General features: G+C 41.3%; 3 protein-coding genes across 3 annotated transcripts in view; 2 read left to right on the forward strand and 1 right to left on the reverse strand.

Moving 5' to 3' along the window:
* Nucleotides 1-354: 354 nt before the first annotated feature.
* Nucleotides 355-13,100, forward strand: LOC129110873 (tomoregulin-1-like). Its single transcript, XM_054623127.1, is given in 11 exon segments — nt 355-520; nt 6,918-6,986; nt 6,989-7,026; nt 7,429-7,558; nt 8,314-8,340; nt 8,502-8,592; nt 8,804-8,952; nt 9,948-9,995; nt 10,144-10,264; nt 10,847-11,008; nt 12,314-13,100. Coding segments are annotated over 11 exon segments (1,062 nt in total). The 5' UTR covers nt 355-378; the 3' UTR covers nt 12,399-13,100.
* Nucleotides 13,101-17,169: 4,069 nt separating this feature from the next.
* cavin4b (caveolae associated protein 4b) lies at nt 17,170-22,843 on the forward strand. Its single transcript, XM_054623326.1, has 2 exons — nt 17,170-17,532; nt 22,271-22,843. The coding sequence occupies exons 1-2, from the start codon at nt 17,170-17,172 to the stop codon at nt 22,841-22,843; spliced, it is 936 nt and encodes a 311-aa protein (XP_054479301.1).
* A 2,184-nt stretch (nt 22,844-25,027) lies between these two features.
* The window catches only part of dnah5l (dynein, axonemal, heavy chain 5 like), a 55,229-nt gene continuing 52,756 nt past the window's right edge, over nt 25,028-27,500 (reverse strand). Inside the window, 1 exon segment of the mRNA XM_054623360.1 lies at nt 25,028-26,811. Within this exon segment, the coding sequence (XP_054479335.1) occupies nt 26,575-26,811 (237 nt within the window). The 3' untranslated portion in view covers nt 25,028-26,574.

The raw sequence follows: 27,500 nt of genomic DNA on the forward strand, positions 1-27,500 counted from the left end.
TCTTTACTCCCCTCTTTCTCCCCCTCTTACTCCCCTCTTACCCCTCTCTCCTCCTCTCTTTACTCCTCTCTCTCTCTCCCTCTCCTCCTCCTCCCCTCTCTTTCCTCCCCTCTTTACTCCTCTCTCCTCCTCTCTTTACTCCTCTCTCCTCCCCTCTTTACTCCTCTCTCCTCCTCTCTTTACCTCTCTCTCTCTCCCCTCTTTACTCCCCTCTCTCCTCCCCTCTCTCCTCCCCTCTTTACCCCTCTTTACTCCCCTCTTTACTCCTCTCTCCTCCTCTCTTTACTCCTCTCTTTACTCCCCTCTTTACCTCTCTTTACTCCTCTCTTTACTCCTCTCTCCTCCTCTCTCTCCTCCTCCCTCCCACCGGCCTCCATCATGGCTCCTGTGTGCCGGTTCTCCTGCTGCCTGCTGGTCCTGCTGGTTCTGCTGGTTCTCCCCGCCGTCCGGAGCTCGTTCCCCCGCAGCGGAGGCAGCAGCGGGGTGGACTGCGGCCCCGGGAAGGCCGTCGACTGCCCAGGTGAGACATTAACAACAACAACAACATCCTGTTTGCACCTGAACGCATCACGGCTGGTCTGCAGCAGGTTTTCTCTGATCCTCTGGTTTTCTGCTCACGGTGGAGGTCAGAGGTCACAGTCTGACCCCCGCTATGCCTCCGCCTTATTGGAGGCAGGGATTGGATGGAGATCTGACGTTGGAAGAAGAAATCAAAAGGCGGTGTTCTTCTGGATGCTCCAGGATAACCTTCACGTTCGCTGCACTCGTCGTATTTCTGCTTGGGGGGGTTTTAGATGGAAGAAGTTGTTGATGAAGTCCGTTCTTGTGATCGGCGAAGGCGACGTGGTGCAGGAATGAGTCCGTTCTTCGTTGGTTAGGTAGGCGGTCCTTCAGAGACCTGGACCTTCTCTGAACGTTCCTCAGAGGTGCATCAACCAGAATGAGATCGACCAGGATCTTCTGGTGATGTTCCTCATCACTTGGCCCATAGAGCAACCAGCGTACCAGCGTTTCCTTTAGCCCCGCCCCCAAGCCCTCGGTCCAGCCTCGTTCTCGTGAATTGAGGAAGGAAAATAACAATAGTGGTTTTTACAACTCGTTAACGGAATGATTTAAAGGAACAGTGTGACGCATTTGTGGGATCCACCAGCAGAAATGTAGCACAATATTCATTCATTTTCTTCTGTCTGTAATGACCTGAAGCTAAGAATCGTTATGTTTTCGTTAGCTTAGCACGAGCTCTCCCACAGAGTCCGCCCTGTTTCTACAAGACAGCAAACCAATCACTGGACTGTCATGTTTTATGTCACCTCAAGGCCACCGTAGTTCTCTGAATTATGAAAGAATAATTCATTTGGTTGCAATCTGCAAACTCACCACTAGAGGCCACTTAAAATCGTAGTGTCGCGTTACTCACCAGAGTTTACTCTGCTGTGACTTTCTTTTGTGTTTATTCGCGCCATAGAGGAGGAGGGGCTTATCTCCATGGAAACAGATATCAATTAAGTTATTTCTGCCATCAACCATGAAATAAATAACCACTATTACTGCTCTGTGCTTGTTGTGGAAGTCCCAGAAATCCTAAGAAAACTAAACGCCGTCTTGTCTGGGTTCATAACATCATCCAGAGGTGAACCCAAACTAAGCTGTGATTTAATTGCGATAAACTGATAAAAAAAAGATGCCGAAACAACTACACAATGATGCTGATTTGTTAAAAGTCTGAATTAATGTTTTGTTATTTTTCTCTGCAAGACAACAAGCAAATCACTTTTAAAATGCTTGTTTTCTGAATGGAGTTTGGGTCGATCGGTGCTAGGCTATGCTAACGTAGCTGCTTAAAATAGCGTCACATAGGCGTAAATACATCAGCGTTGTTATTGTTTTAGCCTATATTTATACACGTGGTTTCTTCCGGTCTAAACTAACATGAGATGGTAGAGATCTGGCTGAACACAGACAGATACCATGTCCGTCTCTATTCTTAATGTAAGTTCTAATCCCACCACCGGGTCCCAATGCATCCTGGGTACAGTCACACCTGTGATCACTCATTCATTCACACCTTCCCTCCATTATGTCCCGTTTGGTGAATGTCAGAGCCGTCACCATGACAACGGAGGCATCACCTGTACAACAGAGAGATCAGAGACGAGTCAGAGGAGGAGCTGCCATGTTGTCTACTGTGTGTGTGTGTGTGTGTGTGTGTGTGTGTGTGTGTGTGTGTGTGTGTGTGTGTGTGTGTGTGTGTGTGTTGACCACCCCTCACTTTAACTGGGCTCTATTTCAGGGTTAATTACAGGCTGGAGAACCAGGGCGAGGTTACGTGTGTGTGTGTGTGTGTGTGTGTGTGTGTGTGTGTGTGTGTGTGTGTGTGTGTGTGTGTGTGTGTGTGTGTGTGTGTGTGTGGTCAGCCTATATGTATAAGTACTCGTGGATACATCAGACTGGAACCACATTGACTTGTCGGTGATATTCTTTATTTTCTTGGAGCCGTTGAGCTCCATTAAAAACACATCAGTGAGGGTCGGACATGTTTAGATAGTCTGGTTTGTTCTAGTCTGAATATGTAGAGAAGTATTAATATATATAGTGGAGTCCCAACATTATTTATCTACTTTTACTACACCGCATTTATCTGACAGCTTTATAAAAGTTATAAAATTAGAGCGGAGATGATTAATTGGTGACAAACAATTTAAATGATTTAGAGAACTGATTATTTAATAAGGTTATTATCCATGTAGAAAAATGTACTGGTTCCATATGTATTAATATTAATAGTGTTAAAATCGTAGTAATCATATTTATAATTTAAATTGATTAGTAGTAATGTTAATCATTTTAATTTATTAGGATAAATGCTAATGTTAATTTATTAGAAATGGTGTTAATGTATTTGTAATATGTTTAATGAATGAATAATAATGTTCATTTATTATTTATGTCGATAATGTTAATGTAATAGTAATAATTTTAACAATGTTAATTTCTTCGTATTAATGTTGATAATGTTAATTAAAGTTTGGACGTAGCAAACATTGTAAAACTTTTCCCTACTTTTACAAACCAAACAATCAATAATTTAATGGAGAAAATAATCTGCACATTAATTCATGATGAAAATAATCGTTAACCTACAAAACAAGAATCCTCAATTCAAAATAATTAAATTTCATCATAATGATGAACTCCAAAATGATAAATACGTGTGTTTCAGTTCAAATCAGGTTAAAGTTCACTGTAGTTTATTCTGACTCACAGTTCTGACACTCTGATCAATCCGCCGCTGAAAATAGTCCCCAACAGAGTCACTGTTTGGTCCAATACTTTTGTGTTTTCAAAGATTTACGTCTTCAGTAGGAACAGTATTTAAAGACGGACCAACATGTTGTTAGTTTGGGTTTGAACGTGAGATTTGTTTGCAGTTAGAAAAATATAGAAGATCACTGAATTAATATTGTGACTGTCGGAGAGTTTGTTTAAACTTTTACAGATTCTCAGATCTAAATCCAGAAATGTGGAACTAAAATAGTTCAAGCGAACACGGATCAGGAACAACTGGCTCCTTTGAAAACAGGTTTATTTGATGAAATCTTTGTGATTTCTATTTCCAGATGATGTGAGCTCTTTTTCTAACCGAGTCACAGACGTTCTCCTGGTAAAGACTCACCACTCTGTCTGTGTTTTTAAGGTCAGAAGGTGAACAGTGCAGACGGTGTGATGGTGATGACAGAGAGCAGGAGGATGAGACCGCTGGTGTCTGAAGGGTGATGTTTGTGGACTGAAATAGAAGAAGAAAAGAGTTCTGCTGTAGTTTTATTGTGGACGGAGGTCTTCACACTGATCACATGACACACTGGTGTGAAACAGGAGAGCAACGGATCATCAAACTCACGGTTCAGAGCAGCACAAAAGAACAAAAGGAGCAAATACAACTTTGAGACCCCTGATCATTGACTTTGAGAAAGCCCCTCAAACAATTCAACATATGTGAAGAGAACGATTTCCATTAATAAATCAATTTGACTTTATTTATATAAAACTTTACGACTGTTTCCACAAAGACTGACACAAAGAGAAATGTTCTACGGTTTAGAGTGGAAGAACCTCGGGTGTCCACATACTTTTGGCCGTGCAGTGTAGCGGCAGTGAGTGTTGGATGTAGGTTGAGAAGAGAAAAACAAGACGAGGGATGATGAAGTCGTTGGAGCGTGAGAGGGCGAGAGACATCGAGTGATAGAGAGAGAGAGAGAGAGAGGAGGTTAGTCCGTTTTCGCTTCACTGATCTTCGGAGGATGAAAACGTTCTTCCACTTGAGTTAGAGGTCAATGTTCTTTGTTACCGACTGGCCTCAGATCAGTTTCACTTTCTTCATCAGTGACGCCTCAGTGCACCAAACGGCTTCTGATAAAACACGGAGTACGTTCTTATCTTTATTTGTTATTTTTGAGGGATCTTTTTTTAACCCGACTATGAGATGTTGTTCTGTAGTCGAGTCCCAAGTCACTGACTCATCAGCGTGAATCAGGGACCTGATCAGACCTGGTAGTTTACAGCTCAGAGACTTTTTCACACTCACCCGGACCCGAGGCCGTTTAAGGGTTAAAGCGGATCTGAAGCTCTGTTCTGGTTCAGAAAACCGTCTCTGGTCGTCTTCAGAATGACAGTCTGTCGGGCTGCATTTGACCTGAACTCCAAAACCTTTTACAGGCTCAGAAACTTTACCTACATTTTGAGTGCAGGAACCCCCAACAGGCCCAGCTCCTGGGCTGAAGGTTTTTGATGGTCCAGACCGGAACCATCTTTGCAGAGTTTACAGCAGAGTTAGGACAAAATCATTGTTTTGCCAGTCACAAGTCAGCCTCAAGTCTTTGACAGGCAAGTCCTGAGTCAAGTCCCAGGTCAGATCCCAAGTCAAGACCGGAAATCCCTAGTCCTAAACTCTTTAGTTTCGAGTCCTAAACAAGTCATAATGCACTCTTCACCAAATGCAATGACGTTTACATTTCTGTCATTTTTGACCACTGCCTAGTTCTTTGGTATCATTTTATCCAACTGTCAATCAGTGTCGTTTAGTCAGTTCTTCAGGGTTCTCTCCTAAAAACTTGAGTGGAAACACAAAGTGGATCTGAGGACTTAAGTGTTGGAACTGGAAATGAATTGATTGGTGGAACACTTTTTAAACACCGGTATTTTTAATCTTTGGGCTCATGTGACTATAGTCCCCACCTCTGGCACTAAGTACTGAATGCTGCTGATTGGAGGCCACAACACACTGACTGGTATCCATCTGAGGGCTGGAGGCCAGACTTTCTGACTTTGGCTCCTGATTTACTTGATGTCTTGTCTTTTTCCTGATTTAGTTTCTGTGACAGTCACCTCCACATCGTGCTCCCGTTTCACAGACGGCCGTATGTAGGTTGTGTTTTGTGTTGTCGGTGTGTAAACGGAGGCTTTCCTCACTGGAACTCCCCACAGAGCCTCCGTGACGCGTCTCTGCAGACCTGTGTGACTGTAAACAAGCTGTGATTGGTTGATGTGATGAGAAGTTAGTAACTATAGCAACTGGACATTATTAAAAGCCGGGGCTTGTGTTCCAGGTGTTCCAGAGGAGTGATCACCTGGTGGATGTTTAGGTTTTGGAGCATCAGCCACTAACCCTGTAGACCTCACACTACAGCTGGTCGTTGTCCACACCATCCATCTCTTTTTAGATTCCTTTCCTTACTTTGGTTTTACTTTATTTCTCTGAAGTGAAACCCTTCAGCTGTTTAGTTAATGTTGGTTGATGCTGAGTGAAGAGAAGAGGTTCAGAAGAGTTCTGCTGGTTCAGCTCAGAGCACACAGAGATGCTATCATGGCTGAACACTCTGAAGGTGCGTTCACAAGCCACCGTCTGTTCGGCTCCTCTGAAATAATCAGAGTGAAATATATACTTCTGGTTCGGTTCCACAGAGCAAAAATTAAAGACGAACCAAATAAAAGATGATTTGCTGAGGAGCGTGTTTAAGACGGTAAACATGGACTCAGAAGTTTTTCTTATTGGAAGTTTGACCGTTTGTTTTTGAGTTTGATTAAAAAGGACATTTAGAATCCTTAGTCCTGTTACTGGCTTCACAATAAATCTGATCTAAAATAATTAAAATAGTTATAGATTACTTTTCTCTCATCAATCACAAATAAATTCTATTTATTTTATATATCGAATAGAGACACTTTCCATACAGAGCAGGTCAAGACTGTTAAACTGTATAATGAACAGACTCAACCAACCTTCATGAGAAAGAAAGAAAAAACAAGATCATGAATGTTGACTCTGAAGGTTTGAATCTGTTCCTAAATGTCCAGCCGTGACGTAGCGGCTCATTAAAGACGGAGGCGGACAGAGAGGCATCCTGGGAACACAGTGTTTCTGTTATTTTGTCCACCCCCTCAGTCGGCTCTCGCTCAGCTCCTCGAGGTATTTACTAATGACAGAGGAAGACGAGGTCACGACCCCTGTAATTACCTGCTCTAATTGGCTAGCTAGCAGACCGCCGACCAATCAGCTGCCATCAGGAAATTACTACCCTGGATAATAGTGTGTGTGTGTGGTGTCGGTTTCAGTCCTTTAGTGAGATCTCCACAACTGTTGGACAGATATATATTCTTATATTTGATTTCATGCTCCCCAGAGGATAAATCCTGATGACTTTGTTGTTCCTTTGAGTTTAAATCTAGCGCCACCATGAGGTCAGTTCATGACTTCGTTCCAGTGGGGCTGAACCGAAGCGTTCATGATCTTAACATCAGAATACTGCGTAGTGTTTAAAGACGTTTTTCTGCAGTGTCCGATAAAGATCATACACTAATATTATTAGTATTATACTAAGTTTTAGAAATAGCTTTTAAACCTAGCTTTTCTTTTTTTTCAGATCTGTCGGAGAAGAAGAGCGACCTGCGAGTGTGTGACGCCGGGACGTGTCGCTTCGGAGGAACCTGCCGAAAAACGGAGCCGACATCAAGTGTGTGTGCCAGTTCCACGTGAGTCTCACACACACACACACACACACACACACACACACACACACACACACACACACACACACACACACACACACACACACACACACACACACACACACACACACACACACACACACCTGAGGATTGACCTGTTCTTTGAGTCTCACCTGCTGTTGTTTCCTTTTAGTTCTGCACTGTTTCATATTCACTCCGACTGAATACAAACAGCCCAAGAACACTAACAACGAGTGCATTGATTGGACAGTTTTGGTGATGTCATCTTGAGTCAACATTTAGTTCAATTAAATGTATTAGTGTAGTCACAAAATCAGAGGGCTTCACGACATCCTCAGTCCTCAGAACTCTCCTCTAAAAGAAAAGCTTTTAACTCTCCGGTTTAATATTTCCGGTGTGTTTCAGTGTCATAAGAAGTACGTCCCTGTGTGCGGGTCCAACGGAGACACCTACCAGAACGAGTGTTTCCTCAGGAGAGCCGCCTGCAAGAAACAGAGAGCCATCAGCATCGTGTCAGAGGGACCCTGTTACCACGGTAACGCACACATTCACACCTTAATACAAAAAAAAATAAACCTGTGGGTATTTTCAGCAGTTTCAGGGCGTTTTTTCACATTTATCTCTCTGTATTCTTGTTTTTCTCTACAAAATAAAAGTCCTGCTCCTCTATGGAAACAGAACAATCATGACTAGAAGTAGAGAGAACTCAAACATGTGTTTAGTGTAAAATAACACAGTTATTATGACATAAATCATAAAAAAGAAGAAAACACAAGTTGATTTTTGTGTTCCCAAAAATTGAGACTCTATGATCTATATATATTGAACTATTTACATTTTTCCAGCCTCTCCTCTCCTCTCCTCTCCTCTCCTCTCTGCTCTGTGTTCAGCCTGAAGTTCAGTCAAAGTTTCACAGATTTGTTGTCACGTGACTGTTGGTCTCAGATGAATCAATCATGTCTTCATAGTTTCACTGAGGAGCTCAGAATTTAATGTTTTTTACAGAATCTGATTAAAGAAAACGGTTTATTTGAGGCGAGATTTTAAATGAGACGTGGAGAATAAAATGTTTTTGATTAAATATCATAATTTTAGATTTATCTTTGGCTGCTTTTTTCTGACCGAAGCGTTTGTGACACATGATGTGTTCAAGGACCGTTGGAAAGATGATAATCTGTCTGATCAGGCTGTTATTGATGTAAACGTGGTGGATGAGTGTTGACTGATAGAGAGCTGCTTCCTGTCAGCTGATTACATCATAACATGTGTCTGTCTCTCTGTGTCTGTCAGACGGAGCGTCAGGATCTGGTGATGGAGGTAAACGGCTTCATGTTATATTCATACACTCAGTTATTGCTTTTATAATACAATAATAATAACAATGATTATAATTAATATTATTATTATTATTATTCTAATCATTATGTTCATTATACCAGTGGATGTGGGTGTTGTAGTGATGTTTTGTGTCTCTACAGATGATGAAGGCTCTGGTCGAGGGAAAAAGGTCTCCAAATGTGGAAACTGCAAGTTTGGAGCCGAATGTGATGAAGACTCTGAAGATATGCTGTTAGTACACACACACACACACACACACACACACACACACACACACACACACACACACACACACACACACACACACACACACACAGTCTAATCATTAGGATATCCCAGGAATTTACAATTAATACATGTAACTACAACAAAAGAGACGATTCTGATGGTGTGTGTGTGTGTGTGTGTGTGTGTGTGTGTGTGTGTGTGTGTGTGTTTCCAGCTGCATGTGTAACATCGTGTGTAACGGCCACAACGACAACCCGGTGTGCGGCGGCGACGGCGTCACCTACGACACGCCGTGCCACGTCCGAGAGGCGTCCTGCCTCAAACAGCTGAAGATCGACATCAAACACGTGGGCCGTTGTCAAGGTAACGGGAAAAGACAACACCGTGCTCAATGAACCGCACAGCACACACTCACTCTATCATGTCAGCTGACCTCTAATCAACCAGAGACCAGGAGGAGGAGGAGGAGAGGGAGGAGGAGGGGGAAGGAGAAGGAGAAGGAGAGGGAGGACAGAGTGAAGGAGGAAGACAGAGTGGAGGAGGAGGAAGAGGAGAGGGAGGATGGAGGAAGAGGAAGATTAAGAGGAAAGGGACGAAGAGGAGGATGACATGTGGGAGGAGGAGGAGAAGTGGAAAGAAGAGAAGCAGGAGGAGGATGAGGAGAGGCAGGAGGAGGAAGAGGAGAGGGAGAATGCGAGGGAGGAGGAGGAGGAGGAGAAGAAGAGGGAAGAAGAGGAGAGGGAGGTGGAGAGGAAAGGGACGTAGAGGAGGAAGAAGTTTGGGAGGAGGAGGAGAAGTGGTCAGAAGAGAAGGGTGAGGTGGAGAGGAGGCAGGAGGAGGAAGAGGAAGAAAAATTGAGAGAACAGAAAGAGGAGGAGAATGGAATAACATACCATAATATCAATAATTAGTAAATATAGATACTATATATACTAGATATATAGATAGTAAATTGACTGAATAGTTATTTAACTGTTAGGAAACAATGACATGATAATCAGTAATGTTTACTGTTATTTTAGTTTGTGTAATATGAAAAAAGAAATAATAATAATCTGATGACTAAAACTGACATTCTGATGACATTTTTTAAACAGTCTGTTGTTGCACACATAACATTGTTTATGCTCTCTAAAGTATTCATTAAAGATGAACAAATGATTAGTGAAACATCTGTAAACATAGAGATAGGTGACCGTTGACAGTATTAATTATCTAATGTTCATAGATGCTTTACAAAGTAGTTATTAAACATATAACACGGTATTTTATCAGCAGTTTCAGCTTTATAAGAGTATTAGTCTGGTATAGTATTACCAAAGACACAACACATCTCCTTTCTTCTTCTGTGGTTTCAGATAAAAGTAGGAAGGACGACAGCATGAAGACCAAACCAGACATCTACGGTAAGGACCCACACACACACACACACACACACACACACACACACACACACACACACACACACACACACACACACACACACACTGCAGTACTGTGCCTCTCTGAAACAGCCAATCAGAAACCAGAGCTTCTCTTCTTTCTTGTTTCCAGCTGTGTCCAAGCCTGGTGAGGGGGAGGGGTTTGCGGACAGCCACGCCCCCTGTCCTGAAGACTACGCCCAGTTCTGTGAACACGGCCAATGTGAGATGAGACAGAACCTTCCCACCTGCAGGTAACACCTGGCTGCTCCTCCCTTCGACCAATCAGAGTCCTTCACTGTGATGAGACAGCCGTTTGAAAGTTCAAACTTTATTTGAGGCCACTCCCACTTTTTTAGCCCAATTCACAATGAGTGGTGGAGGCAGTAGATCCTTTGCTGAAGTACAAAATACTAATACCACACTGTAATCATACTCTGTTACAGTATAAAATACCTCTACAACACAGACATAAAGTCATAGTATAGTATGTTAAAAAAAAGTCATAGTATAGTGTGGAAAAAAGCTCCATGCTATACTATGTCTATATAAATACATTGTTTATAATTTACTATTTGGATAAATCTCATTAATAGTATAGTAAGTCAAAAAAAAGTCACAGTATATTATGTCGTAAAATGTCATAAAAAAGTCACAGTATATGTTGGAAATATTTTTTTAAATAAAGTCATGAAAAGAGTCAGTTTAGTACTTTGATAAAAAGTCACAGTAGAGTATGTCAGAAATGTCCTTAAAGTCATATTCTAAAGCGTTTCTCTTCACCTGTATTAATGTGTGTGTGTGTGTGTGTGTGTGTGTGTGTGTGTGTGTTCCAGGTGTGAGGCGGCGTACGGAGGGCCTCAGTGTGATCAGCTCCTGGACTTTAACATCCTGTACGTGGTGCCCAGCGGTCAGAAGCTGCACTACGTCCTCATCGCCGCCATCATCGGAGCAGTTCAGATCGCCGTCATCGTAGCGGTGGTCATGTGCTTCACCAGGTACGAGCAACAATACTACTACCACCATTTTTATTACCTCATGGAAAATGCTAATGAGGAGGTGGAGAAGATGAGTTAATCTAGGCTTCCTATTGGCCCTTAAATTTAAATTAAATAAATGAACAACCAATCAGGACATTGGTTGCATACTTGTTAACATGGAGGATCTGTACTAGTGGCTTCATGTAGAAGCTTACATGTTAGTCAGTCACTAGTTATGGTCTATCTTGAACTTACTAGTTAACTACTAGAGTTACCACCACTACTACTACTACTACTAATACAACCACCACCACCACCACCACCACCACCTCTTCTACTACAACTACCACTATCACAACCACAACCACCATTCCCACCTCCCGCCACCATCACTACTACCACTGAAACCATTAGCACCACCACCAATTTAATCTAATTTATAATTTCAAAGTTTTAATTTGAGTTTACATTAAATAAACACTTATTTAATAACTGTAGACAGAGATTGAACTCAAACAGAGGTCAAAATCTAAGACATGAATAATTATTCTACTAACAGGCTACTATACGTTCTACAGTACTAGTACTACTACAAACTACTATTAGCAGTACTATTATTGACCACTACATTACACTACATTACACACTACATTACATTACATTACATTACAGTCATTTAGCAGACGCTTTTATCCAAAGCGACTTACAGGAAGTGTATTCAACATAGGTATTCAAGAGAACTACTAGTCACCAGAAGTCATAAGTGCATCTCCTTTCTTAAACAAGCATCTTAAAGCATAAAACAGAGCAAAAGTATAGTGCAGAGGCAAATTACTACGAAAACAATAATTGCAACAGACTAATACGAATATAATAAGTGCTACAAACTACTACGAATAGGATAAGTGCAGTAAACGAATATGAATACAGTAAGTGCAGCGAACTGATACGAATACAATAAGTGCTACGAGGAAGGCTCAGGGTAGTGCTTGACTAGGAGTACTTCTGTAGCTCTCAGTCTGAATGACTGATCCATGATCAGTTTCAGGATCATTGGAGCTATAGTCTGATTATAAGAAGAGGAGATTGTGTCATTTCTCTCTAAAATAAACCTGTTTGGCTGCTTATGATAAAAAAAACAAAACATGGACCAACAGTTATTTTCACAGTATCGTCTGTTTTAATAAAACGTTTAAACATCGTGTTATAAACGCTGCTGAGTCGTCATGGATGCTCAGCTGTGATTGGACACTCGCTGCTCGGGGGAGGGGCTTTGTCTGCAGCTGCGTGTTGTTGACGTGTACTTCCTGTCGTGTCCTGCAGGAGGTGCAACAAGACGAAGCGTGGCCGGCGACAGAAGCAGCACCTCGGCCACTTCCCGTCAGGAACGTCCTCCCGGATGATGTAGCTGCTGGAAGTTTAGTTTTTATGAAATACAAGAAGTCAAACGTTTTCGTACCACAGACTGACTGCTTTTTTGATATCTCGACTTTTCGGTGCCTCTTTTCTTTCCTCCCTTTTTTAAGAATAGTTTTTGAATTTCTTAAGGGGCCTTATTTTTTAAGATTTTACCTCCATATTTGTTGTATTTTATTTTTTTTACTGTCTGCAGATGACTTTATGTTTCCCGTCCGTTTGGCTTGTGTTTGTGGTGACGCTGCCGTCCTCTCTGACTCTGAACACTGTGGATCCTCCGACAGGAAACAAACGTTATTTATCTGATTGTATCGTCCGCAGACAAACTGGAGAACACACGTTGTGTCTTTTTGTTTTGACGCTGTGGGACGCAGAGCGAGGCCCTTTCTGTGCTTTCGTGTAGATTTATTTTGAAGGGAACACTCGTGGAAGTAATAAGTACTGAATACCCTGAAGTCTGAACTGAGTCACTGCTGAATACTTACCGATTCATTAGACTTTAAAAAAGATTAAAGTGTTTCTAATATTCACAAAACTAAATTGCTAAAATTCAATTGATCATTTTCTGATGTAAAAATGAAAGTCCGGCTAAAATTGGATCGTTTGAATATTGATATTAATATTCAAACTTTGTTAGCACAAATATAGATTCTTGTTTTTTTTTTAAGAGACCTTCAAGTTAAAATATGTTTTATTAAATTCAGTCACATATATTTCAACATAAAGTATTTACTTATGATTCAACATCACATTTAGGAATTTGGTTTCTTGTGAGATTTAAATCATTATTACTATGATTATTTTTTTGCTTCCATGGTTAGAATACGCCTTCAAAATAAAACTACAGATTAGGAAGATGTTTCTGTGATCTGAAAACATTTTACAGTTAAATATTAAAACACCTGCTTTTCTTTCTGCTCTGTACTTTGAGTAATAAAAGCCTCAATGCTCCAGGGGGCGCTCTGCACCAGGACTAGGGACCATCAGGGACCACTGAGCCCTCGGGGGTTTGGTCTCTGAACCTAAACTCACACGTGACGGCTCGTTTTCTCTTCTGCTGCGTCTCACAGGGTCAAAGATCATCTTTCATGTAAACGCAGATAAACTTTATTTAACTTTTTTTCTTGTATTTGTTACGATGAGACGCTCCTGAAAACCAAAATGCTGTTTTTTCTACTGTTTAAAAAAAAAAGAGATAAAGGTACAAGCTGACATGTACAGGTTGCTGTTTTTTTATTTTAGTGTTTCATTCTCAGATGACGCCATTCCGGAAATGGATTCCAATGTTTGTTTTGTGTGTTTTGACAAGCTGATGATAATTTAACTGTTTTTTTTTGTTGGTCGAGTTTCTTCTTTTTTAAATATGGTTTGTAACGATGGTACGAAGTGTCCGTGTTCTGTTGTGGTAGAAGGAGTAGACTCTGTAAGCTGGAGAGAACGGCTGCTCTGAGATCAGATCTGTCTGAAGCTGTGGCCACGTGAAGCCTGATGGGAGTCCGGCCTGATTCTACTGTAGATGTTGCATGAACCAGTGAACTCGTTGTTTAGATCTGTACTGTAGTGGAACTAGAATTAAATTATGATGTTTGAACCCAACGTGTCGTCGCTTCCATCTGTTTTTCTTTAATTAGTTCAGGGTAAACTTAAAATACTCACCTGTGTTCACTCATTGAACACAGAGCGCTGCAGGGATGACGAGTTTTGCTGAGTCGTGTTGTTTATTTACCACACAGGTTGTTGATTTAATTAATTATATCATAAGGAATAATTGTTATACACTGCTAGACAGTATCGAATACATGTGATATTATGATAAATAAGTATTGTCTGCTGGTTTCGTTATACTTTTTGACGGTATGATCCTAAAACTGATATTAAATCACATTTAAAGTTGTATAAATGTATTTGAATGATCATTTTGGAGAAGCCTTTCTTTCTGTGGCCCTAAGCCTGGTTATTGTTTTTGATGACATGAAGTAAAGCAGTAAAATAAAACTGAAATATTATCTGTCGTCATAATCAAAGACAACACAAATCAATAATAGTGTTGATGTGACAGGAAGATACATCTCTTACCTCAGACACCCGAGGAAGAGGAGGACGCTGAGTGATGAAGGTGAGATAGGGTGCAGTTCCTTTAGTGGCCACTAGATGCTCCAACGAGGCTCCAACTGGAACCCAAAACATTTCAAGTTCAACCTTCAGTTTATAATCACACTTCTTCAGATATGAATCATGTTGTAAATAAGATATTTATGTTTACAGAGAAGTTTGTTTTGTGTTGATTGATCACATTTGGGCGTCCCCTTCACTGAAAACAGGATATTCTGGCTCCAAGAATGTTTTTCTTTTACTTTTCATACAAAATCAGACTCACTGCACCCCACCTATGGATTAAACCTCCATCTGAGCAGTGGGCATGTTAACAAGTCCACCTGAAAACTCCACCCACCTTGAGTGAAGCAGGAGTGAAAACCAAGCGCTCCCTGTGGCTGCTGTGGAGTTAAACATAGCCGTGACGGAGGGATAAATATAGGCAGCAGCTGGTGGGGAGTCCCCTTCTCTCCTCATCCTTCTCACCTCGCCTCCTTCCTCACACCATCTCTCTTCATCTTCCTCTTTCTACCGTACGCTGTCATCATCTCTTGGCAGCCTTCCAGGGCTTTTGAAGGTTTTCTGAACTTTCAAAGGAGTTAAACAAAAGAAATCCAGACGTTCCTCAGTGAAACGTTAAGATTACACATGTCCATTGGTTTTAGACCTTTTCTAGGATTCTAAACAGCTTCTTCATGTCTTTAAATACAAAAACATCATCTACTGTTCAGAATCCTGCAGACGACATTCAATAACACCACTTCTCAAACATCTAGAGAGCCTGTGGAGTGATTCTGCAGACATGTTTCATTAAAGCCAGGTGATGTGTTTTAGAAACATTATTTATTATATTTGTTTAAATTCTCTTTACATCCATAAATCAAATGTTCTGAAGGAAAAAGAAAGTAGTTTACATTAGCTTTAGCTAGCTAACAATAAGCACAAAGCTCAGATTTACTGCAGTATTTCAACTACTACGAAACATATAAGGGCACTTAAAGTTTTTGTTTTTTAAAATAACAATAAATTATGGAGCAGGGGGGTCATTTTCAGAGATATAACTTATTAAAGCCATAAAGTTATGAGAAAAACTCAACATCTGATAAAATGCTCGGAGATTAAAGTCACAAATTTATGAGAAAAACTCAGATAAATATTATTATTTTTGTCAGGGAAACACGTCTTCACTTTTTAAGTTTGGATCAACCATCACAACACAGAACCCGTAGCTTGACCTCATCACATTATGCTTTATTATCAGATTTATCAGTAAAGATATACTGGTTATATATATTTATGATTTTATCATTTGAAGAGACGTTGACGTGATTTTCGATTGTGAAGAAAACATCAAACTGATGAAGGATGACACGCCTCCTCTCTAGCGGTTGGTTTCCCATGTTTACCGCGTTGTGTTGTGATGATCCAACCTGGTAAAGTGAAGTCATGCGGTTTCTTGTAACTTTGACTTAATGTATGAACCAAAATGGAAGAGTTGCTTTCTTTTCTTCTTTCTTAAATCTTGGAGATTCTGAGTTTATATTATCTTATTATCTGAGTTCTATTTTTAACCTACAATGGTCCTCATACACTGTCATACAAACAGTTTAAAAACAAACACAAATGTTTTTGCTCAAGTTGGAACATCAGAGTAAATCCAGGTCTTTTCTTTGACTTTTTAAGCGTATGCAGCTAAACTAAAATCCACTTTATGTTCAGTCTGATCACATCTTACTTTTCTGATATAAATCATCAAAATTGGTACGCCACTAATTAGATATCAACGCTAAAAATGAGTTGATTTAAGGTGCTTTGCTTTGACTCTTACCTTCAGGTAACGAACAAAGATGGCGGCGATGGAAAGAGTCAGCATGAGGAATTCTTTTCTGGAAACCTAGCTGCTCATTTCGGAGTCCAGAAAAGTCTAAACCTGGAGGGAGGGATTAAGACAGAACAAGTGAAAAGGTGATGGCTGATAGATGGATGATGGAGGAGTAGATGAAGGGGTCGGGGGGGTTTCCATTCCTTTTAATACACTCACCTCCCAAAGAGGAGCAGGGAGTCACTTTACCCGGCTGTATTTTTAGCAGCAGAGATCCGTCTGTCTCATTAACACACACATTCCTCTAGGATCCCTTTTCATGGTTCAATTCTGACGTTTGCAGGAAGTTCAGTTTGTGACGGCCTTCAGCGGAGCAACATGACCTCTAAAGAAATAATAGTTGGAATAAGATCTCCACTTTAGTATCATTATTATTAGTCTGCTCTGTATATTGTTAAAGCTCTCTGATACTCTCAGCTCTTCTTTTAGCCTCACCCTTTCCTCCCTCCCTCCCTCACCCAGCAGGGTGGAGTCTACCAGCTGATCCCACCAGTTCCAGGGTCAGTCGTAGAGGGGTGATCCGGTCCTCCTGTCCTCCTCCTTCCTCTCCTTCTCCTTCAGAGGAGGTTTATAATCCTCCTCACTCCTCCTCCCTCTCTTTCCTCGGATCCCCTCGATGACTCAACCCTCATCCTTCACTTCTCCGTGGTTTTGATTTTCTTTTTCTTCTGCAAAATACCAAAAAGTTCTCTGTCCTCTCCGGTGCTCGCCGACCCTCTCCTTCCCTTCTACCTTTGGCTCGCTGGGAGTCGATCACTCCAACCAGGCGACTAACCGCCGAGCGACCATGACGGACAAGCCGGGCCTGCCCACGGGTGGCGGAGACGATGCGGGGAGCATCATGGCGCTGCTGGAGCGCGTGGCGGGCCTCATGGACAGCGTCCAGACCACGCAGCAGCGCATGGAGGAGCGTCAGCTGGAGCTGGAGAACACGGTGAAGACCATCCAGACCGACGTGGTCAAGCTGACCAGCGACCACGCCAACACCAGCTCCACCGTCGACCGGCTGCTGGAGAAAACGCGCAAGGTCAGCCGCCACGTCAAGGACGTCCGGGTGCGCGTGGAGAACCAGAACATCCGGGTGAAGAAGGTGGAGGCCACCCAGGGAGACCTCCTGGCCAAGAACAAGTTCAGGGTGGTCATCTATCAGGTAAGACTCACAGACGTGCAGGTACTTTAGGGCCAGTGGAAATGGACCTCTGGGGTTCTGATCAAACGCCTCTCTGGAATTGATTGCTGAAGTAAATCTTCTTGTTTTGGGTCAGCAGGAAGTTGATTGTCTTCTAGACATGGTGCAGAGCATCAGGCTGATTTAATGCTGGTTCACTCGACAGAACATAACAGAAAAGTTGAACCTGGTCTGAAACAGATTCCCTGGAGAACCTACCTGAACCCAACATGCTTCAATTCATTCTCATAAAAAGAAACCCAAACTGAAAGGGACCCAGAGACAGTCATGCTCGATCCAAAGAGAACCGATCCAAAAACACAGTCAACCAACACAAAGACACACATCTTAAACAAGAACTCAACCCTCCCTGATCCGATTAGACTGAAGGTAGGTTGGTTCTGGGTTACAAAGAACCGAGTGGACTCGTGAACATACAGTTCCAGTCCATTTAGGTTCTGTTTGTCACCATTACTATGGAGCCAAAGGAACACTGGTCTGGGGTCTGTATTGGTGCTCCGATGGGTGGGTTGGCATGTGGCTGACTAAAGGAGTTAAATAACATCATAATTAGTTTGTTGTAGACAAAAGGAGGCAAACTGAACTGTTGGACTTAAGAGGCCAAAAAGTACCAGTTGATATTTGACAGATGGATGGAAAGGTGGATGTGTCGGGTTTTTAGAGCTGGTAAAGTCCAGAGAGCAGAAGAACTTTTTACTATTTAAGAAAGAGTCAAAGAAAAAAGTTTCTGAAAGCTGAAAAGGTTCTGTCTCTTTTTTGAAGTTCTGCAACACGATGCCTCCAAAGGCTTTTTTTGTGTCTTGAAACATGAAGAAGCTTTCAGAAAGATATGAAATGCTGCCGTTAGTCTATTCCTACGTGCTTAAGATCCAGACTACTGATACTGGCACTATTCATGTTAAAACCAAAGAGATGGGCAGCATCGTAAAGATACTAAAACTCTGAGTTCCTTTAACATTAACAAACTGTATCAGTCAACCAACATGTCAGTTTGAAATAGCATCAAGCACACACACACACACACACACACACACACACACACACACACACACACACACACACACACACACACACACACACACACACAGCAGGCTTCGTTTTACTTCGTTGGCCTTCACAGTTAGCAGCTGCCAGTGCGATGGCGAGCTGGTTATTTTAGCCCTGGATAAACGTCAGAATGCTGAAAGGTTACACCACAGATCTGGAGCTCATAGAGCGGCTTTCATTTAGAACAGAGCAATTTGTGGGTGATTATTTGGCATTAACGACTTTAGGAGTGCATCTGTAAAGTGAGCGATGGGAGGTTTGAGAGCCGCTCCAGCTTTGCTCTTTGATTTATAACTCTTCATATTTGGGTTGGGTTTGGACTTTGTTCTAGAAATCTGATCAAGATGCCACTGATCTTGAAAATGAAATCGATGCTCTACAAACACCAATGTGTGCTCCTTCACCAAAGTGAGAAATAACCCAGAATAAGATATTGTACCAGCAGAATTGTGGGTGTTTGTAACAGATTTAATGTCACTCCCACCAAGTACAGCTGCTGTTAGTTGTGTCTACGACGCATCATTAGCATGCTAAGTGCATGTAGCTTAACATAATAAGATTAGCGTGCTAAAATGCTAAATAGAATGTCAACACAATAAGTTTTGATATATCTAACATGCACATTGACGAGTTAACTAGTTTGGGGTGTGGTTCAGTTACAGTGAAGTGGTCACACGTTGATCAGACCAGCAGCTGCTGGATGTCACACCAGTGATGTGCGATGTCTTATGGGATGGAGGCCGATGGAAACGGTTCCTGTGTTTGTGTCTTGTTCATATCTGCACATGGCAACGACAGGGAGGAGAAGATGAGGGAGGGACTGTAGTTACATCACAGCTGGTGACATAAAAGACGGCCGGCTAATTAACATTTCTGTCTTTGACTCCACGAATAAACCAAAGTGAGTTGAGTTAGCAGCGATGCTACGTGGTTTCTGTGCTCTAAGTGACTGAGCCAGCTGAGCGCTGACGGACCGGGTTATTCTGAGTGTGAAGCTCCACCATCTCCTAATATAGCTCTCTCTCTCTCTCTCTCTCTCTCTCCGCTCTGATTCATACCCGTCGACCGTCTCCCTGGCGACGGTTATAAATCATCCTGTTAGCTGCTAACAGGCTACACGCTCGCCGCTTCCTTCGTTCTGACACATTTGAGTTGGACTGATTGAGGACATCCTCTCAGTCAGCCGGAGCAGAAGCTGTGGGGGGGTTTGGTAAATCACTGTGATGTCATGGGATCAGATGGACTCATGACCTTTGACCCTGCCTCCCTGACCTCTCCTCCCTGCCCGTAGTTTCACAGAGCAGGACTTCTTGTGTTTCACTATGTTCTGTTTAGAGATGCACCGATAACGATATCGGTCCGATACTGACTCAAATAACTGGATCAGGTATCGATGGTCAATCAGAGGTCAGAGGTCAGAAGTCTCAGGCCTTTGCACTCAAGTCCCAAGTCCTAAACTTAGAGTTTTGACTCATAATGAGCTCTTCATTGAACATGATGTCATTTGCGTTGACGTCTGTAATTGTTTTTGACCAACACATAGTTTCAGAACGTGAACAGAATTATCTTTGGTTTCATTTTTTGGTTGGTTCTTCATGGTTCTCTCCTGGATCCTGATTGGATGGATGCAGTCTGTTTGGTTCAAACAAAGTGGATTAGAGAAACTTAGAGACACTTTGCTGTGAATTAACAGCGTTAACGTTAATTGATGAATGAAAATGAATTGGTTGGAGGCAGAATGTTTAAATAACAATAACTGTTTAATCTTTTGGGGAAAGGTATTAAATATTGAACTGAAGTCACAAGTCATTGGTGTTCAAGTGGAGTTGCAAGTCTTTTTTAATCTTGTCAAGTTGAGTCGTAACTCATCAAATTTGTAATTTGAGTCCAAACCTCTGGTGACAATGGGCTGATCTGGTATCAGATACTATTATTTAGTACATTTGTTTTTGTTTTTATAAGTTACATTTTATTTTACAAAGTTGTTGTTGCCTCACACATACCTGAGGTATACAGGTTATAATCAATAACCTGTATCGGTGTCTGATTGGTTCTCTGCATCAGCTGATACCCAAAGCCCGGGTTACGGTATCGGGACTGAATTTGTCAGATTGGTGCGTCCCTAGTTCTGTCCTGTGTATGAGCTGCTGTTCAGTCGCGTTGCACAGGAACTTATCAACGACGAAACAAAAGTAGTCTGTCAACTTTTGAATATGGAGTGAGTATTGAACCTCAATACTTTATTGATAAGAGGTGACAGAATGTAGCACTGAGTTTTGAAACGTTGGTATTACGGCTGGTGATGAGAAGATAGATAGGACGGACCTGGAGTCAGGGCATGGTTAGCCTAGCTTAGCATTAAGGCTGGAACCATGGGGGAAACATTTAGCCTGGTTTTGTCCAAAGTTATAAAATACACATAAGTTACAGTAGGAGTCCATTTCATGTATAACAACAGCGTATTAAACCACCCAGAGCTCCTGTCAGTATCTCAGATACAGGCAGTGAACACAGGTTTAGTCGGGTCAGACTCAGATTAAAGACACACACGTGATAATCAGTGCGCTTCAGAGGAGCTGGTAGGCGTATTTATTAAACTGCGTGTTAGCAGACTCTGCTGTGTAGCTCAGTTATGACTGTTATGCGTTCGGTCAAAGCTTTGGAAATGTCAGCCTCTCTATCGGGTGTCAAACAGTTCCTATGATGCATTTATTAAAGACCCTGGTGATCCCATTAGCATGCTACAGGCTAGTTATTTAACTTTATGGATCTAGGTGGGATCCAAAGAAATATCAAATTCCTCAGATGACAAGACGGAAAATCTGTTTTCTTAGGTTTCCTCACTTTGCTTCCCAGATCAGGTTTTGTCCAAACTAGTGTCTGGGGCCTTCAGGGGGGTGAAGGAGGTCCCAAGTAAATGTATCTGTGCAGCTCACATTTCACCAAAATGTGTGGACCAAAATGTTGCAAACAGCATTAAAAAAAAGTTCAACTGTCTGCCGCTAATCTGAGTTTCTCCTCAAATGTTTAAGGACCAGAAACACAAGTTATGCTGAATCATCTGACAAGTTGTCATGTGGTTTGTCTTTACCTTTACAGGATTCTACTCGTTTCTTTGTGACTCTGAGTTCACTTGTGGAACTCTGGCTGCTGTTGCACTGGTCAGCTCCCAGTATGAATGAGTGGGACAGTCTGATAGTGAATCAGGGTCAACCTTCTCAAAGTGAATCTGGTCTGCAGGGATCTGGGACAGTTTGCAGCCTCGGCTTTAACATTTTGCTCCGTTTCATGTTGGTGTAACCCGATCCTTCAGCTGCAGACCGATGCGTGACGTGGCCTGAAGCTGAAAGTGATCCAGCTTTGCTCCGAGCGCTGCTGCTCGCTGATATGTTTAGCTCCCTGCAGCCGAGCGCTGAGCTGCAGAAACAGGTGCTGCAGTTTATTTATGGAGGCAGGAACAAGGCAGGAACCAGGCCTGCACGCTAACGGCTACATGTCTACATGTCCACATGACGCACTTTAACCAGAGACACATTTAGACCTGACATCAACAATTAAACGTTGTCCATCTGACTAAGATGAAAAATGTTAAACAGTCATGTGATCACGATGTTCTCCTGGGTTCACACGGTTCTATGTTCTCCTCCCTCAGGGTGAGCAGGAGGTGAAGGCTGTCACACCAGGCAACGAGCCAGCAGAACCCAGCGGCAGCGCCAGAGCCAGAGCCGAGCCGGAACCGGACAAGTTTGAGCTCCCTCCAGATTCGGATGAAGAGTACATGGTGGTGGAGGAGGCCGACTCCTCCTCGGCCAGCCGCATGAAGAAGACGGGGCTGACGCGCATCGAGAGCTTCAAAGCCACCTTCTCCAAGGAGAACATGAGCAAGACCCGCGAGAACCTCGGCACCAAGGTCAACAAGTTCGGCGAGCGCATCGTGACGGCCGAGAGACGCGAGAAGATCCGCCAGTCCGGAGAGAGGCTGAAGCAGTCGGGCGAGAGGCTGAAGGAAACCATCAGCAAGAACGTCCCGGCCAAGCTCAACCTGAAGAAGGAGAGGACTGTGGCGGAGGGCCAGGAAGGAGCCGAGGGCGCCGCCGAGGGAGCCGCACCCGTACCACCCCCCAAAGGCCGCAAGGGCTCCCCCGACGCAGCCAAGGCGGCCGACGAAGAGGGCAAGGCGGACGAGTCAGAGGTGCCGATGTACGACATGAAGCAGCTATCGTAAACCAGCAGACAGTGAGGGAGATCTGGGCCGTTCTCTCTGGACCACTGAGACCACTACGAGGAGAAGCAGAAGGTCTGAAGGCTGCTGCTGCCGAGCAGAGCTGCAGATAAAGAAGATTAACATTTGTGTGAACGTTGTTGAGGGAAGTGAGCAGAAGAGAGGCCGGTTTCAGATCCAGTCTGACTGAACATCAAGACGACAAACCAAACAGATTCCTGAAATCATCGCAGTTGTTTCACAGTCACCTGTGTGTCCTGGACTTTTATTATTAAATCAGCGAATATAGTCTTTTTCTGTTTTGTGTTCAATCCACACTGACTTTGGGAAATAAAAGAACAAACGTGTTCTTCTCCACAGCACTGTTCCAGCCTCACGCCGCTGCTGTTCACTTGTTTTTGCATGATGGAGGGGTTGAAGTGTTGGATGATGAAGCTCTAACGGGGTCCTGGTACGTTTGGTTCTGTAACATGTTTGGAGAACAAATGGGATTAAGAGTTGTGAACTCAGTGAAATGATTAAAGTGAAAAGGTTAAAGTCTCTGTCACTGAGGATCGACTTGAATAAAGTGGACTTAAAAGAAGTCGTGTCTCCATTCAATTGTCGGGTGAATTCTAAGGGAACTTTTGAGATGGTGCAAAACAAAAAATAAGCAAGTTAGGAGCAAATAACCTGGACAACTATAGACTGACTTTAATGTACCCGTAAACAAAACCAGTCGGATTGACGACTGAGAGAGAAACGGTGAGAGATTTGGTTCAGTTGGTCACATTTCTTTCATGTCGGCTAATATTTAATGCTGTTTCGAGAAGAAGACAACGATTCACACGTTCAGAGAATATCTGAGGAGACGACAACAGAAACCTCGTGAGTTAAATGTTCTCTACATCAGAACAAAGACGTTCTAATATCTTATTTAGTGCAGCAACTCTTTTACGTCAAAAAAACCTTTTTGCAACTGAGGAAGTTGTATTTCATTTTGTCGTTTCCATTCAGCTTTTTTAATAGAATACTTTAAAATGTTCATAAAACACGTGAATGGAAACAACTCATCCGTGTTTGGAGGCAGCAGTCATGATGAGAGGCTGTTTGTTCCTGTAGAGGTCTTACAGGTTCCAAACGTTCAAACATGTCCCGGTTCAAGTCCTGGTTCAGGTCCTGCTTTACTTTATCCACTACAGATGAGAGCAGGTCTAATATCAGTGTTTTTGAAAGTCTTTACCACCTTTACATAATCAATATATAAGTGAGACAGTGTCATGGAAGTCCAGGGTTAAAGGTCATCAATTATTCATATTAAAAGGTGTATTTTATGAAGTTTTTGTGTTACGCATTACAATCTTTTAACAGGTTTATTCTGTTGAAGGACATTCACTTTTTGTGTAAACAGAACAAATTTGTGAGTATTTCAATTTTGGAGGCGGAGTCTTAAACTACCGACCCGAGAGACGTTTTCATAAAGTCCCACGTCTTTAGAATTTACTGTTAAATTGTTTATTTTCAATTTGTTTTCCCCAAAGTTATTTCATTTTAGAGCAAAGTGTTAAAACGCATTAGTATCATTTTTCAGAAGGCTCCTGTCATCAAGCTGAACATAAAGCAGTTTTCTTGTAACTGGAACATTTGGACGGCGTTGTTTGTTTCTAGCGTTTGTTAGCGAGTGACTGCATGGCTGTAGTTTGTGTTTGATTGTCACGTTGAGAAAATAAAAGTTCACTTGAGTCACTTCTTCTGTAAACAAAGTGAAGTCTGCTTTCCAATAACTACAGTCAGTTCATTTAAGATGTTTTATTTCCTTCTTTGTCATCAGAGAAAACACATAACTCCTGATGAGCTTCATAATAAGAGTCCTAGTGATTTAAATGAAGGAAACAACACTGAGGTTTCCACACTGGATAATTCTGAATATAATAACTGTATTTCTTCTCTTTTTAAGATTCTTGTTGCCTTTGGTTTTCTCGTTGGATCTCTGTTAATAAATCTGTATAAATAACCACTGATGCTTTTCTTTTGAATTAACTCCAATAAAGAAACAAGCATCACCTCACGAGTGAATTATTTTGAAGCATTTATTCCTAAATGTTATCGTGAACACAGATCAATTCAGAAACATTTAAAATGTGCTCCAAAAGAGATCAAATCATTCAAATGATAAACTCTCCTTTGATAAAGATAAGTTGACTAAAACTAAGTTTACAAATTTAAAAAACTGACATTACATTAAGTTTGATTCATTTATTTATTATTTATTAGCAAATTCCCCAAATCAACACATCATCATCCTCAATAACGAGAGAGAAGATCTCTGCTGGAATCCGGATTTCAGGAATTAAAGAGAAAGTTAAACAATAAACCACATTTTTACTCCGACAGAAAAACACTGCTGAGAGCAGAAATGAATAAATACTTTATGAGAAGGAACATTTAGCACAATGTTTTTTATTTCTGATGTTTCAGTTGAATCTTAAACACAGAGTTTGGAACAAAGTCTGTGTTTGGCTTTCAGCTTCTTTGTCCTTGAGCTACACAGGGTTGATTTTATTTGTTTTTTCTACAATGTTTTTAGTTTTTATTATGAATTTAGGTGTTTAAAGGTGAATTTGTCTGTCAGCGTTTTATTGAGTTTCCTTCTAGTGAAATGTTCTGAGTGAATTTGAGTTCCCTCACTCTGTATGTCTAGGGCTTTTATTGTGAAAGGTAAGAACAGAAGTGGATCTGGTCTGCATTTAGAAGGAGTAATAACGTTTGCCGCCTTGGTTCGGTACAATAACGTAAAAGGTTGATGCTTTACTTTTCGGTGCAAAAGCTCGGGAAAAAGAATCATCATATTTGTGTTCTGCGTGACAAAAACATCAGATCAAAAAAAACATGCTGCAGTGTGGATCGATGTCATGAACACGGCCCCAGTGTGTAAAGGCTTCCAGAGTGTGTTTGTGTTTGGTTATTAGTTCTTTTGGGTATTTTTATCATAATAGTGACTCCTACTTTGTGTGTAAAAATAAACCTGTCAGCGCCCTCTGCTGGACAAACTCTGTAATGGAGACACTGACATAGACATGTTCACTGATCCTGATACATCTGTGAGGGTTTTTAATCCTCTTTTAGTTTCTAAATTTAGAAGGACATCATTTATCTCTCTAGAGTTACTCACCTGTTTTTATTATTTGTTCCTGGTTTGTATATTTGTGGTGCTTTTCACCGATCACTTGTTTACTCCAGAAGAGGAATCTGAATAAAAACCTCCTACAAGTGAATCTGTGCGTCACTTTAGAAAAAAGCTGACTGTGGTTTACACTAAACCTGAAGCTACACTGCTCCTTTAGTTGTTTGATTGTTTTTTAAAGCTCAGTCAGGTGAAATCCACAAAGAGCCAAACACACAACAAAGTGTCTGGAAAAGTCACATGAGAGGAAACACCGTCACAAATAAAAAAGAAAACCAAAAACTCAAAGTGAAACATCTCAACATATAAACAAAACCAGCCAAGAACATTTAGAAAAATAAAGAAACCAAAAACTGCTTTTCTTTTATCTTTCTGTTGCCGGTGTCATTTAAACTCGTACCTTTAAGCAGGTTAAAGTCCTCGTTTGTGTTTTATATCAGCTAAAACCTCAGATTATTGAAGTGCATCAAGTTTCTACCTGTAGATATTGTTTTGTATAAATGAAATAAAGAAGGATACGCATATAAAAAGTGACCCTGAAGATAAACAGAACCTGTCAATCACTCGTGGATCACTTGCAGTCGCAGAGCAGGGCGGCTCCTCTCAGAGTCCAGTGCTCCGCCGGCTGGACGCTCCTCAGCTGCAGAGAGAAGATGAAGTTCAGGTCGGTCCGACGCGGTTTCTTGTAGACGGGACACGAGTACAGGCTGACCGCCCCCCCGCCGCCGCCGGGCTGCCGCTTACTGTCGGCCATGTTGGCTGAGCTGACGGCATAGACGTGGACCACGGGGAGAGGAGTGAAGAGGATCTGAGAGGAGACGGCAGAGAGGTGACTTCATCTTATTACTTTAGAATTCATTTATTAATCATCAGAAACTATTGTTCATTTCATTTTATAATTTAATCTTTATGTCATATTCATTATTTATTGCTTTCCACGTTTTTTATTTGTATCTTTTACTTTTCAAAATTGTAATTATTTTACTATAAATTATATATTTTGCTAAACATATTTATTTAATTTTAATTATTTTATTACTTCATATTTTTTACACAATTGTAGATTATTTTGATAATTTGAATTTTGTATTATTTTTACAAAAGTTATTATTTTCTTTAATACTTATACTACATATTTTTTTCTTTATGTTCTTAAAAATACTAAATACTAAATTATTACTGTTTATATAATATTTGAATGATTGTGGATTTTTTATGTTTTTTGACTTATTTATTATTCTTTACTGTGTTATTTACTTGTTTAAAAAACTTGTTTTGATCTTGTTTTGCACTATCCTCTCTGCTCCCTAATAAAGGATTATCTTATCTTAAAAAAGTACATTATTGTAACTTCAATTTAATAATTTTTTCTACTATCTTTTCTTTTATCTTTTCTTTACTATGACGTTTTAATGTGCTATTATAATTTGTTATTTAACTATTTCTTACATAAGCTGATTATTGATGTATTTCATTTTATCTACTATGTATTCATCT

The sequence above is a fragment of the Anoplopoma fimbria genome, chromosome 21, assembly GCF_027596085.1.
Source record: "Anoplopoma fimbria isolate UVic2021 breed Golden Eagle Sablefish chromosome 21, Afim_UVic_2022, whole genome shotgun sequence".
Lineage (NCBI taxonomy): Eukaryota > Metazoa > Chordata > Actinopteri > Perciformes > Anoplopomatidae > Anoplopoma > Anoplopoma fimbria.